Source organism: Pteronotus mesoamericanus, unplaced genomic scaffold, assembly GCF_021234165.1.
Source record: "Pteronotus mesoamericanus isolate MK-2021 breed Mesoamerican mustached bat unplaced genomic scaffold, CSHL_Meso_final scaffold_125, whole genome shotgun sequence".
Taxonomy (NCBI): domain Eukaryota; kingdom Metazoa; phylum Chordata; class Mammalia; order Chiroptera; family Mormoopidae; genus Pteronotus; species Pteronotus mesoamericanus.
This window is the reverse complement of record NW_026555304.1, coordinates 5,708,581-5,722,927: the sequence shown is the minus strand read 5'-3', so window position 1 is coordinate 5,722,927 and position 14,347 is coordinate 5,708,581. Positions and strand designations below refer to the sequence as shown.

General features: G+C 44.8%; 1 protein-coding gene across 2 annotated transcripts in view; it reads left to right on the top strand.

The window, feature by feature from the left end:
• SYK (spleen associated tyrosine kinase) overlaps nt 1-7,665 on the top strand; it is an 88,011-nt gene extending 80,346 nt beyond the window's left edge. For both annotated transcript variants that reach the window (XM_054588042.1, XM_054588040.1), the window contains one exon: nt 5,938-7,665. In XM_054588042.1, coding sequence (XP_054444017.1) covers nt 5,938-6,010 — 73 coding nt within the window. In that variant the 3' untranslated portion in view covers nt 6,011-7,665. The remainder of the gene's footprint in view (nt 1-5,937) is intronic.
• Nucleotides 7,666-14,347: the final 6,682 nt, after the last annotated feature.

Sequence of the window (14,347 nt, the reverse complement as noted above, 5' to 3'; positions counted from 1 at the left end):
GGGCCTGGGAGACTGCTGCACATATGTGTGAGGACCTCCCATGTGCAGGTAGTCATTTGCAGAAGGAAATGAAATAGTTGCCTGGTACATGGAAATGTGGAGCTTCCAGAACCTGGTAGATTCAGTGAAGCAAATACAAATGATTCCTGTATAGTCTCCAAGATTTTCTCTATTATAAACAGTCAACCACCTTTACCAAGGTGATAGATTTTTAGGTAGATAGGTAGGTTGGAAAGTAGATGGATGCATAGAAGATACATGCATACATATATACATACATAGGTACAAAGAAGGAAGGAATGTAGGTGAATGGATGGATGTATGGATAGACAGTTACAAAGGTTAATTGATGACGGATGTATGCCTAGAAAATGGGTAGATAGGTAAATAGATAGATAATATGTAGACAGATGATAGATTCATCAATCCACACATGATAGATGGATGGGTAGGTGCATTGATGGATAGGTGGGTAGGTAGGACAAATAATAAAAATTTAGACAGAAAAACATACACATACACACATTTAGATTTATGACTGACACACCTTTTGACTGCCCTCCAGTTAGTGAGCACTGGGAATAAGCAGCAGTTGACACTTCCCTCGTGGAGGTCACAATTTTAGACTAGATGTTGCTAAGCAAACATGAAACAAATTAACTCCTATATACACGTGTGATGGCATATTGCAGTGGGTGCAATAGAGAAAATCATGGAGAGCTCTGAATGGGAATAGAGGATTATGGGGATCATACTTCTGTTAGGGTCCCTATTGGCCTCTTTTGGAAGGACCTTAACACCTGACAACTGCAGGATGGGGAGCTTGGGTGCAGAAAATGAGAAGAGAAGAAGGGGTGCACTGGGCGCAAGAGCAAGTGTGGGAAAAGCATTCGGGGCCTGAGTGGGCAGAAGTGACCCACCACAGGACACTCAGTCACCTCTGCCCAAGCTCAGCGTCATCCTAGGTTCCTCATGGCAGCCTTACCTGTAGAGTAAAGGAGAGGTTCCCTAAGACACCTGTTTAGGTGTCTTCCCTGAGGCCCCATCTGTATTCCTGTTTCTCTACATTAGTTTTCTTGGTGCTCAGATGCTGGGCGAATAAAACACACACAGCAAAATTCAGACACACTCTTTGTGCATTCAGGTCCCCCTGGCTGGAGTTTGTGTTCACTTTGTAGTGGGACTGAGGCTGTCTCTGTGTGAACAGAAGTTTGTATGTGTGATTCTGTACCCCAGGGCTTGGCCATTACATTCCCTCCTAGAATACAACTTGGCATCCAGAGGCATGGCCCCCAACAGTGAGGCCTAAGTCCCCAGCCATGACCACAGATGGCTGATTTTTTCAAGCAGTTTTTGCTTGCTCTTAAAAGTTGTAGGTTCTCAAATAGGACCATATTATTGTAACACTTATAAGATGCTGTTGGAACCTAACTCTTGCTTGTATCAGTTAGCCTTATACTCAAATTGGTTTCATTATGTGTTGTTTCGCTTAAAGTCATGGAACCTTTTGAGGACTTACTAAATTTTGATGCCATCTGACTTAAAAAAAAAAAAAGGATAACATTTTGGTTCTGAAGAAACCACACTGCCCTTACATTGATGAGTGATTCCGGGGCCTCATGCATGCTCCCAGGCTGTTCTCTTGAACCTTACAAAATTGTAGTTGTAGATCAAAGAGGTTGGATGTGGACTGTTCATAGTTTAACCTCAAGTTCTGTTTTACTTACTAGGCAATTTTATCTACTTGCAATATAGCCAAAATTCTTGAGAAAGTAAAAAAAAAAATTATATCCAAACAAGGATAGATTCTTAGAGTTTCTTTTTTCCACATTCTTTTATTTATTTATTTATTTTAGTATTTAAATCATGGTTATTCTATTACAGTTGTCTCAGTTTTTCCCCCTTTGCCCTCCTCCATGCATCCCACCCTGATCCCCTCACCCACACTCAATTCCCGGTCTGTTGTCCATGGGTCATTCATACCTGTTCTTTGTCTAGTCCCTTCCCCTTCATTCCACCATTGTCCTCCTCCCCTATCCCTTCTGGTCAGTTTCAGTCTGCTCCATGTTTCCATGCCTGTGGTTTATTTTGTTCATTAGTTTATTTTGTAACATAGATTCCACTAATAGGTGATATCATATGGTACTTGTTTTTCACTGACTGGCTTATTTCACTTAGCATAATTTTCTCCAGTTCCATCTATGATGTCACAAAAAGTATGAGATCTTTCTCTCTTTCTATCTCTCTTTTTCTCCCTTCCTTCCTGCCTTTCTTTCTTTCTTTTTTCCTTTCTTTCTTTTTAATGCAGATTGATTCTATTTATTTACTTTTTTAAATGTCAAGATCCATGGTAAAATATTTAAAAATTTAAATACATTATAAAGTCTCAGCAATTAAAACAACATGATACCAGCACAGAAATAATCAAGTAGATCAGTGAAACAAAATGAGCATTCTAGAAACAATAGCATGTGTGTGTGCATGTGTGTATGTGTGTATATGTGTGTATATATATATATGTATATAAAAAAACAATGTAATATATGATTAAATTTATATTTCAAATCAATGGGGAAAATAAGGCTTCTTCAACAAATAAGGTACATGGACCACTATTACTTAAAATAAAACAAATATAGAGCCCTATTTCACACATTATACAAGAAGTCTTCAGATAAGTTAAAAATCAATATGTAAAATCTAAGGAGTTTTAGAAAATTCAAAATAATTTTTTTCTTACCCTGCAGTAACATACTCAGTAATAGAATAGGAAAGTATTTGCAACACATCTAAAACAGGGTTAATAGGGTTTTGTTTTTTCTTTGGGGTAGGCAAAAATTCTACAAACTTTTAATCAAAAAAATGGATAAAGAATACCAAAACGTCATTTAAAGCTTCTTAAAAATAGTAGAAATAGTCAATAAGTGTACAAAAACAAGTTTAGTTTCAACAAATAATAAAGTAACACTTAAAATGACACATCATTGTCACAATCAGATTAATAAGTATTAAAAATATTGGTAATATCAAGTATTGGTGACTGTGAAGGAACTGCGTATTCATAGACTCTTTATCTTTTCTTTTTGCCAGCCTTCTTTTTTTTATTTTTTTAATTAATTTCTTTTTCCAAATACATTTGTCTCTGCCTTCCCCCCACCACTTTCTCCTGCCCCCTCTCCCCTCCCTCCCTCAATCCTTCCCCACTTTTGCTTTGTCCACAGAGTCCTTGCTATATGTTCCTTGATTTGCCCCTTCCCTTCCTTTTCCCTCGCCCACCCCCCCTCCTTCCTCTTGTCTCTGTTGGTTTCTTTTTCTTTCAGTGTTGCTGGCCTTATTTTCCTTGCATCTTTGTTTTGTTGGTTAGGTTCTGCTTATAGGCGAGATCATATGGTATTTGTCTTTTGCCCCTGGCTTATTTCACTTAGCATAATGCTCTCTAGTTTCATCCATGCTGTCATGAAATGTAGTAGTTCTTTTTTTCTTTCTGCTGCGTAGTATTCCATTGTGTAAATGTACCATAGTTTTTTGATCCCATCATCTACTGATGGACATTTCAGTTGTTTCCAACACTTGGCTATTGTAAATTATGCCACTGTGAACACTGGGGTGTGTAGCAGCTCCTTTAGCATATTTTGCAGTGCTGGTTTGTGGAGGTGTATTCTTTTAAGCTTCTTTTGTCTGGGAAACTCCTTATTTTGCCTTCCATTTTAAGTGAAAGCCTTGCTGGGTAGAGCAGTCCTGGTTGTAGGCCTTTGCTTTTCATGACTTCGAATATTTCTTGTCATTCCCTTCTGGCTTGTAGTGGTTTTGTTGAGAAGTCAGTTGCTAGCCATACTGAGGCTCTCTTCTATGTTACCACCACTTTCTCCCTTGTTTCCTTCAAGATTCTGTTTGTCTTTGATATTTGCCATTTTAAGGACGATGTGTCTTGGAGTGGGCCTCATTAGGTTCCTCTTGAGTGGGACCCTCTGTGCTTTGTGGACTTGTATAACTTTTTCTCTCCTCAAATTAAGGAAGTTTTCCATCATTACTTTTTCAAACAGGTTTTCTATCCCTTGCCCCTCTCCTTCTCTTTCTGGTATCCCTATTATACAGATATTATTACATTTCAGGTTGTCCTGCATTTCCGTAAATGCCTCTTCATTCTTTTTTAGTCTTTTTTCATTTCTTGCTCTTTCTGGGAGCTTTTTTCTACCTTGTCCTCCATCTCACTGATTTGATACTCTGCCTCATCCAGCCTGCTTTTGATTCCTTTTACTGTGTTCTTCAATTCAGAAATTGTATTCTTCATGTCCTCTTGTCTCTTATTGATAGTTCCTATGTCCTTTTTCATGCTGATATAGTTTGCAGTAAGTTCCTCATTGTTTCCCTGCAGTTTTTTATAATTCTCTTTGAGCTCATTGAACTTCCTTAGAACCATTGTTTTGTATTCAGTATCTGTTAGTTTCCTTGCCTCTATTTCATTTTGTTCTCTTTCTGGGGATTCCTCCTTTCCCTTCACCTGGGGGGGGTGTTTCTTTGTCTTCCCATTCTTTGTGAGGCTTTTCTCTTTTGCTTTTGCTTCTTAAATTGATCTGTCTTGATTTCCTGAGTTTGTGGTGTGAACTTCTTTGGTAGGAGACTGCTGTTTTTACTCTCTGGATCTTCCTCTGATGATATCAGATGTTGACCCTGTCTGACCTTAGGCAGTCTGTTCAAGACTTCCAGGAATCTACTGTCTGTGGCTCTCTCCTTCAGCTGTTACTCTAGTCCCTCTGCACTCAGCAGGCTGGTTTAGAGACACCACAGGGCAGGGCAATAACCCCTTCTAGGGGCGGGGTTATTGGGTCCTTTCTTGCTGCTGCTGCTGCTCATGGGAGTGGTCTCCCTGAGGTAGATGGCTGCTGATGTATGGGGGAGGATCCCCCACTGGGATCCCACCGGCTACTCTCTCAGTTCTCTTCCCAAAGCCGCCTTCCACAGTCTCTCCTCAGGCGTCTCCAGCCCACTCTGTCCCCACCTTTCCTGGAGCCCAGGGTAAGTGGCAATTAGGTTGTGCTAAAGCTGATTCTTTTGTCTGTCCCAGGTTATAAGGCTCCTCTTTTGCTATTGTTCAGTTGTTTGTTCCCGGTGATTTCTCCACAATTTACTTGTAATTCCAGGTTGGTCCTGGGAGGAGATCAGTGTCGATTCTTAGAGTTTTAAGAAGTACTTGCTTCCAACAGATCCCATTCAAAGATGTCTATAAAAGTTTGTTTAGAGGTCACAATTATGAAAAACTTATTCCCATAGTTTACTTACATTGCTACCTCCCCTGAGAAGTGACAGAAAAGTGAGGCCTTGCTGTGTTAAGATGTGTCATAGACATGCCTGCATCTTTGCTTCTGTCATGACAGGTTTTAAGTTTTAATAAGAACCCACATGGGGACAACTGTAATAGAAGAGCAATAAAATATTTAAAAAAAAAAAAAAGAAGAACCCACATCAACAGCACATTTTCAGAAATCTAGAGCCATCCAATGGGGTGTGGAGAGGGAAAGTTTAAATTGTGTCTGTTTTTTTTCTGAACAAGTTTATAAACCATATGTTAAAGGTATGTATGCAACTATTGACCAGCTAAGTATTTCAGACACATCTGTTTTGCTAGATCACAAGGACACAGCCTCTGGGTTAAAGGGTCTGGACTTGAGTGCAAAACTTCTTTAAGGGGGACATGAGTCACCTGGAGTCTTATTGAATGCACATGGGGTTCTGATGGTCTGGTGTGGGCCTGAGGCTATATTCCACACAAGCTTCTGGTCACCCAGTGCTAGGGAGCAGGGACATGCCATGAGCTGCAGGCTCCAGAGGAGGCTGCCAGGGGGCACGGCCATCTGTACTGGCCCTGGAAAGGCCCCCGGGATGAGCGCGTTTTCTCCAGTACGATGAGGAATAGTAATGCATGTCTTCCTTTTCCAGCGTGGAGAGCCGGCCCGGGTTCGCAGCTGTGGAACTGCGGCTGCGCAATTACTACTATGACGTGGTGAACTAAGGCTCCCCTGGCACCTGTTCGTGCAGCCTCTGAGCAGATGTGTCATCGCAGGCAAATGTATTACAATGCATGGATTTTGAGTCTCCATCTCCCTTTGCCCGCTGGGAGAGCCACTCTCATGGGCACTTGCCCATGATTGTGCTTCCCCAAAGCCTGTATGGGAACATAGCCTCCACAGAACAAACCCGTCCGGACGAGCTGTGGGAGAAAGATGGACAAGAGGGTCAACAGCACTGTGGATTCCTTTTGCTTCTTGTCTGAGTGGCTTTCATGGCAGGTTATTTTCAGGATCTGTTTCCAGCTTTCCTTGCAGTCTTTCCAGTGCTCTGGCTTGTGGGCTGCTCTAACTCCCCACAGCCTGGAGATACTGCCATGTGGTATCCAGCCACTCGTCTTGCATTGTCAGTGTCAATATGGCACAGTGACACCCATGACGCCTGCAGTGGAGGACCGGAAGGAAGAAGGGAGTTTGGCTGGAACAGGCCATGTGGCTGGCCCTGGCCCTGAAAAGCTTTCTGGATGGTAAAAGTGCTTTGAGGCTTAAAGATCAGTTTCTACCAGGCAGCTTCTAAGGTGTAGCCCGTTAAAGGGAACGAAGTCTGGATACTGCTTTTGCTCTGTGTGTTCTGAACCCCAGTCTTGCCTCTGCATGAACCGTGTGGCCTGCTGGGAGGATCGGCTTACTGACTCCCTGAAAGGCTCTCTCTCGCAGGCTCTCTGAAGACTGTACTTGAATGGAGACTGTGCAGGGGAAAGGATGTCTGTCACCTTGAGTGTGACGAGGACAGACATCAGGGTTCTGTGGGCTGTCTCTGTTGTCTAGTTAGTGTGGCCCATGCTTCCTCTCCCTTGAAGAGGGGTCCGGACAGAATTTCTGTCTTTTTCTGTATTCATAGTGGGGGACACCCTGGTGGCCAAGGGCATGTAAAGATGAGTTTGTGAAGAAAGTATTAATTCATAATAAAGTCACAGACCCTGATGCTTGCCACAAGTAGGCTTTATTGAGTGTGATTTTGGGGCAAAGATACAAAACTCGAGATTTCCTCGTCTCCTAGTCTTAGTTAAGCCTTAACTAATGTCTGATGTTGCACAAGTCATTAGACCATTGATAATCAGTTTTGCTGTGGCTCTTCAAAATTAGAGCTATTTAGACATCATTCTTAGGTCAGTCAAGACAAACTTGGACCATCTTGTCTTCAGCTATGCCTGAGACAGTTTACTGTACATCCCATCTGTGATCAGGAGAAGAGGCCCTGCTCCTAACAGAGGGAAGCTAGACATGGAGAAAGCAGCACTCAGCATGCTTGCTTGGCCCGAACAAGACTTCACTCACTCACAGAACTTGTGTTAAACCTTTAGAAACTATCCATGCCTTTTAGAATTGTGCTACCTGGTAGCTTAATAATTTGTTAAAGAGAGGATCCCTATGTGCTGAGCAGGTACTCACAACAATAGCAATACACACTTAGAGACCCTGAAATTAAAAAGATTAAGACAGCCCTGGCTGGTGTGGCTCAGTGGATTGAGTGCTGGCCTACGAACCAAAGGGTTGCTGGTTTGATTCTCAGTCAGGGCCCATGCCTGGTTGTGAGTCAGGTCCCCAGTAGGGGGCACGTGGGAGGCAACTGTGCATTGATGTTTCCCATCCTCTCTCCCTTCCCCTCTAAAAACAAATAAAATCTTTTAAAAAAAAGATTAATGACGATCTCTGGTCACGTGACATGTAGGTTTAGAATCCTAAAAGGAAGGATTGCACATGTCGGTTATGGCATCTGAGAAAACAGGTAAGCTGCTGACTCCTGGTGTCCTCCCTCTTCTACCCCCAGAGAGTATCTGTGGGGAAAGCTGCACTTGTAGGAGTCCGGAGGCCCACATTCAGCTTCTTCCTGAGGAGATTTCCCACAGTGTCCAGCAGCTCTCTGCCCCTCCCAAAACTCTGGTGATAAAGAACATCTAGAATGTGAGTGGTCAATAGGGAGGAGGGGCCTGGTTACCCCAGAAACCCAGCCCGTAGGTGCAAGTGCCCCTGTCCTCCATGTCCCCTGTGCCTATCCAGGGGGTGTGGGGTATTCCCGTGTGTAGAATTACTACTGTGGTAGTGTGTGGAAGTCTTTTTCAATGAAAATATGTGCTTTCTCCAGTGGAGGGCACAGAGGGAAAGGCAACTTCATTGAAGAGGGACTTAAAATGTGAATGAGTCAACTTTGGAAGGTAAAGACTTTGTATGGGGCATCTGGCCTGTGCTTGATTGTGACATGCATGCTGCCCTTCTTGTGGCTCTAGCCATGTCTTTACATGGGCCCAGGTTTACTCCGTGTGCCTTCACCTTCTGGACCTTGTTTCGTGGGACCACCAGGGTATTGTGCACAGACACACTGCCCTGGCCAGGCCGCCACCAGCTGACTGCTGAGGCTATAAACATCTTGACCCCTAGTGGGATCAAAGTTCTTCACAACAGAAACATAGTCTATTCTGTGGTTAAAGTAACCACATGCATGTTTCATTGGAGCATGTCCGTCCCCTATATTTGGTGTCACCAGCATTGCTTTTATTTGTTGGATGGTGACTTCACATTTACTGCAACCAACCTAAGGACTACAGCTCCAGCTGGATTTTCACACACGGGGGTGACCACCAGATTTTCAGCCCCTCACCCCCAGCCGCCCAAAGAGTACACTCAACCAGTTAAGCAGTATCCTTCTATTTCAGAAGGGCTATCTTTTGTCACTGAACTTTTTAAAAACTGTAATTATTAATAAAAAATGTGAATTATGATAATTTTCATGGATATTATTAGAATATGATAGCTGAGTCTGTCAGATAAATAGTGTTAAACAGCATTGTCAAAGCAATGTATGTTTGTTTGTTTTTAAATGGTAAGTCCCAGCCATGTCCTGCCATGATGGATGTATGCAGGCCCCTCAGAGCTGGTCTGTGAGCCTCTGCCATCCACAAAAGGGGAAGACGGGCCAAGGAGGGCCCTGGTCGCCATGACCCTCCATTTGTCAGCATGGGATCTGCCCAGCGAGGGCCTGACAGCCCACGTTGTACCCCAGTGGAAGATGACCGATGGGCCACAGAAATGCAAAAAGGGCTGAAAGCAGGGCTGCAGGTTGTGAGCTTTCCTTTGCTTTCTAAAGAGAGCATGAGGAGTGTCTGGGAAAGCCAGAGCCTCCTTTAAAGGAGGTTACACACACACATCCATGCACTAACGTGTGCAAACACCACATATGTGCACACACACACCAAACTGTACCTTATTTCAGAGGACAACTTAAATGCTAGTGTGGGGCAGTCCTCCAGCCCAAGGATGTATGCTGGTGGCTATATTCATCTCTTTTCTGCCTGTTCTGCACCTGGCCACCAGCTCCTCCAACCCCAGACCCATTGGAGGTCCCCTGGCCCCAGCAGCCAGAGGTTTGGAGACCTGGGTTAGCTGCCCTCACGCTCCCAACACAGGCCCCAAAACAGACAGCGCCAAGATGAGAGTGACATAGGCTGCCGGACAGCCCCTAGGCCCCCAGCTCCTAGAGCAGCGAGAGAGCGAGAGGACAACATGGAATACCGTACAGACACAGCTGGGTCTCCAGTACTGACCTGGGTGAGTCATAGGAATTCAGCCTCAGTCTGCACAATTGCAGGTGAGGGTTACCTATCAACCTGCACTGACACCTGTAAGGCCAGGGACAGGCCTGAGGCCATGTTCTCACAACATCAGTGGGAACCTCGGTCTGGGCCCCAAGGCCACTCTCTGGTGGCCTGGCCAGTGGGGATTGGGCAGGCCAGCAGGTGGCACTGTGTGATGGCTCAGAGGAGGAGCTGACTTGGACTTTGGAACATTCAACCCCTGGGAGGGGCAGAAACCCCTGCTGTTCTGTAAGTGGTGATCACGGGAGTGGTAAAATGAGGTGGTTTTAGCAGGCAGTGAGCTCGGGCACAGAGAGATGTCAAGACTCGTGCTTATCTTTCCAAGGTTAGGAGGGGGTCAATACTTGTAAACATGTTCTCCTTCCCAGGAAGCAAGGAAGCATTTTGAAAGAGCCGGAATGAGATTTTGCTCTTTCAAATTCTCTTTCAGTGTGGGATCTTCTGCTTTAGGTGGCACTTGCTTCCTTCTTGCCACAGGCTTGTTGTCTCTGGATGGAAATTCTTCCCTGCTTCAGGGACAGCCAGTCCCTTAAATTAGGGCATGTTCTGAGGTATGAGCCCAACAGAAGCCCTCAGGACCCTGCCCTAGTCCTCCTTTCCACCCAAAGAGAAGCCTGAACACTACCTCACTGGTGTCTTCCAGTGAATGTGAGTCTGGAGGACAGAACCACCCTGTGCAAGCAGCACCTTCCCTGATTAGATAACTCCAAGTGCCTTCCCACTAGGGTCTCAGCGCCTGCTACACAGAGTTCCAGAAGTCTCGTCACAAAGACCTTTGTTCAGATTTTTCTACCTTAACACTTACCTTAACACTTAACTACCTTAACACTTAACTACCTTAACACTTAACTACCTTAATACAAAGAGGTCTGACCTCTTTGACCACAGAGCCACCGTTTTGCTCAATGCCTATTAGGAAAACAGACTGATTTCCTTACACACTGGGACACACCGCACTTAACTGCCCATGAAGGAGGAATTTCTACAGTGGGAAGGACACTGGGAGCTTCTGGGAAGGTAATACTGTCCTGTCCCTGAACACTGCCATGGAAGCAGATGGATAACTGCTATTCTTTAGCTGAAAACCCAGCACATCAGGTTCTCAAACATTGATTGTTTGCATATTATGTCCCCTGCCTTCTCACATACACACACCCACACAAACACAAGCACGTACTCACACAATAAATTTTTCCTTTAAAAGAAAAGCAATAGCATTGTGGTATAGCAGGGCCACCCAGGGCACTTATATTTTCATTAAAAAGAGCTCTTTTTAAGGCTACGTACTATTTTGTAGATTTACAATATTAACCTAGAGGAAGAAAGAGCACTTTTTCAGAGCCGCCACCCCTCAATCCAGTGAGCATCCAGTTGGACACCAGCATGGCCAGCGCTAGGGTTCAGCACACTCCACACTGTTGGCACGTACTGCTGCTGCTGCTGCCTGTAGAAGCTGTGTCCTTTCACAGGATCGTGAGGAAAGCATTCCATGGACTCACGCACAGGAAACTGGTGCAGCAAGATTTATCCGAGTGGAAATGGAAGGCTTCCTCTGGTTCCCAATGTCCCATCTCTGTCTGGCCTGCCATGGAAAAAAATCCAATTTTGTCTTTACAAGGCCAAAATAAAGGCCAGTGTCCAGAGTTTCTGTTTCGTATTAAAGCTTAGTCCTTTGGAGCCCGCGTGGCCTGGCAGGCCCCTGGGCAGTGCTGCTAAACCCCCATGGTTGCCACGTAGAGAATGAGTAAATGAATGAGGCCAGCAAGAGAGAAGGGCTTTGTTCCCTGGAATTACATTATGTTGGGCTTGAAAAGGACTCGCTGCTTTTTCAAGATACCCAGTCAACTTCTCAAGCTTTCACAGGCTTTTAATGGGTCCACGCCCTTATTACAAATCTATTTCCTTCCCAGGCTAGACAGGTGGGCCTCTATGGTCATCATTTTGGCATGTGCTTACCTCCCCCTGCTCCCCCCAACAATCCAGAGGGTGAGCTGCTCCTTACCTGGGGAAGGAAGGGGTGTTAATCCCCTTTGAGAGACAGTGCTGTGATCCCCTGGGAAGCATGTGAAGATGTAGCTTCCTGGTGAAGCAAGCTGGCTTCTTAATATCTGATTCCCTTTGCTCTGTTCTTTTATCAATAACTAGCAACCTATGCTAACAAGGGGGCATCTGCTGACCATATGCCATCAGTCCACATGTCACTCATCTGGGGACATTTCCAGGAGCTATTTTTCTCAATAGACATAATTGAACTGAAGCCATGAGTCATTACACTTAATGCCTTTGCAATCTTTCAGGGTTTTGAATGAATGTTTTCCATAACTGTCATTACACTATGGAACAATGAGGGGAAAATGCATGTTGTTTGTAACAACTCTTCCTCATTCATACAAAGAGCCAGTGTCTGGGACTGTTTTTTTTCTCCACAGCTTATATCAAATGACATTGTAATTTTCTATGAACCACAGAGGTGTAAACACTCCTTCCTTCCCTGCTCAGGGGCAGAACAGAGGCCTACCCCTCACCAGGAGTGAATGGCTGAGGAAACATATCAAAATCATTTTGCTAAGTTCAAGTCTTTATCAAGTGGATTGTGACAGAAGACATGATTTCATTGGACTGTGCAAGTCACCTGCATGCGCTACTTAGGAAATTAGTTTTCAATTTCACAATGCACCTGAGGTTCTCTGAGAACGTGAAGGGCAGCATCTGCTCCTGCTCTAAAAGCTCCTGGTAGGACATGGCTGCTGGTGCTGAACATGTCCCACAGCAGCATGCTGCTGCCCTAGCATCTGTCAGCTGCCCACCTGGCCCCTATCCCACCACCTCCCTGCTTCTGTCTTATGTCAACATTTAACTGTGAACAAAAAAGAAATCAAGATGCTTGATGAATCCAATCCTAATGACCCCAACTTGGTACCTCATGTATTTATGTGCATAAAGGAGGTGAGCTAACAACACAACAGACCCCAGCAGACGAGGATCCCAGTGAGTTCTGCTCAACCAGGGATGAGGCCCACCTCCTGAGGTAGATGGAAAGCTGAGGGGATTCCTCCAAGTTAATGCTCAGCAGTGAACCAATAGCCATTTAATCAACTTTTCTCTGCAATCAAAACATTTAGACATTTGTTCATTCTGGGACACACTTCTTATAATGTCAGTAAGATATCCATTCCTTAACATTCTGCACTTTATTCTTGTGCGTTAAGTAATGGTTTCCCACAGGCTGCTTTCTTATTTAGGGCAAGGGGGTGCCCTGAGATGCCACTAAGTTCATTGTATTCAGAACCCTTACTTCTATGGATTGTAATTTGGAAACACAGGGCCCATTGACTGGTAACGGGTGCTGTACTTTTTTGTAATGTTTCCCAGGAGAGAGTGTGTATGTGTGTGTGTGACCCTGTGTTAAAGAGCCATCTTTGTCTTTTTTTTTACAGATATTCTTGTACTTCTAATACTCCTTCAATACAAACATAACTTTCTATAATTAACCCACTTGGTTCACAGTGTCCCTGCTTGCTGGCAGTCACAGCACTCAGCTCTCCCCCACCTCCCCTTAGGGGTCTAGACATAGAGAATGATGTACTTTTACTTAAATCTTCCTAAGAACCAAATACTTCCACTCACAATGAAAGGTCTGCTTTTCCTGAGCTCACAGGCAACCCCTCCTCTGGCCCCTCTCGGAGTGCAGAGGGCAGGGTGGGTGCTGGGCACAGCAGCCTCATGCACAAACAGACAAAAGGTGGCACACAAAAAGCAGGAGAGCAGGGCCGAAAGGGAGGGTCCTCTTCAGACCTGCAGGCCCCTTCTCCATGGAACATGGGATTTTGCTGCCTGCCCTTCCCCCAGAAACGGCCTAACCTGCAGAGTGGGCTTTACAGCAAACATTTCATCTCTCACTGGTTCCCTCAGGGGAGAGTGGCCTGAAGGAGGGGCACCAGCTCCACAGTTCCCCACACCCCAGCCAGCCTTGTCCCAGGCTTCACCAGGAGAAAAAATAGACCACATCACCTGAGGGTAACATTAGAATCTGTGGGTGTAATCCCCATTCTCAGCCTTTGGAAAGCACCCAGGGAGCATGTGGATCAGAGACATATGTCTATATGATACCTCCATTCACTGTACCTCTGACCATTGGGCTGACAGGCATGGAAAGGGCTCCCTAATAAAAACACAGAACATCATGTGAATGCCAAGAGCATTGCTCACACATGCAAATGGTTTAGCTCATTTTGGTGGATTAGATATGCACGGTGTTATTCTTGAGCATTCTGTAATAGAAAGTGCATTTGCATACTATGTTATGCAAAGCATTTTCAGGTATATTTTCTATTTTAAGTCTAAAAACAGCCAGCTTTGGAAATAAGTTACTATTAACTCCTTATTTTACAAATGAAAAGGCCATGGCATGGAAAAGAGCACTCAAAAAAAGGATGACCCAGATTTCTTTGTAAAACACCACTGGTTCTTGGGTCTGACTGCCAGTCCATCTCCAGGCACGACTTCAGTGATCTGGAGGGGACACAGGGAGCGCAGGCAGTGATAGTCCCTAGGAGTGCACCAGGACATAAGGCTCGCAACCCATTGCCCATGTGTGGCTTGCCACTGGTCCTTCTTATCAGCACTCTGACGTGGGTGACTTGGAACCATTTGCAGACCTGGGACAGGAAGTTGAGGGTCAGAGCCAGG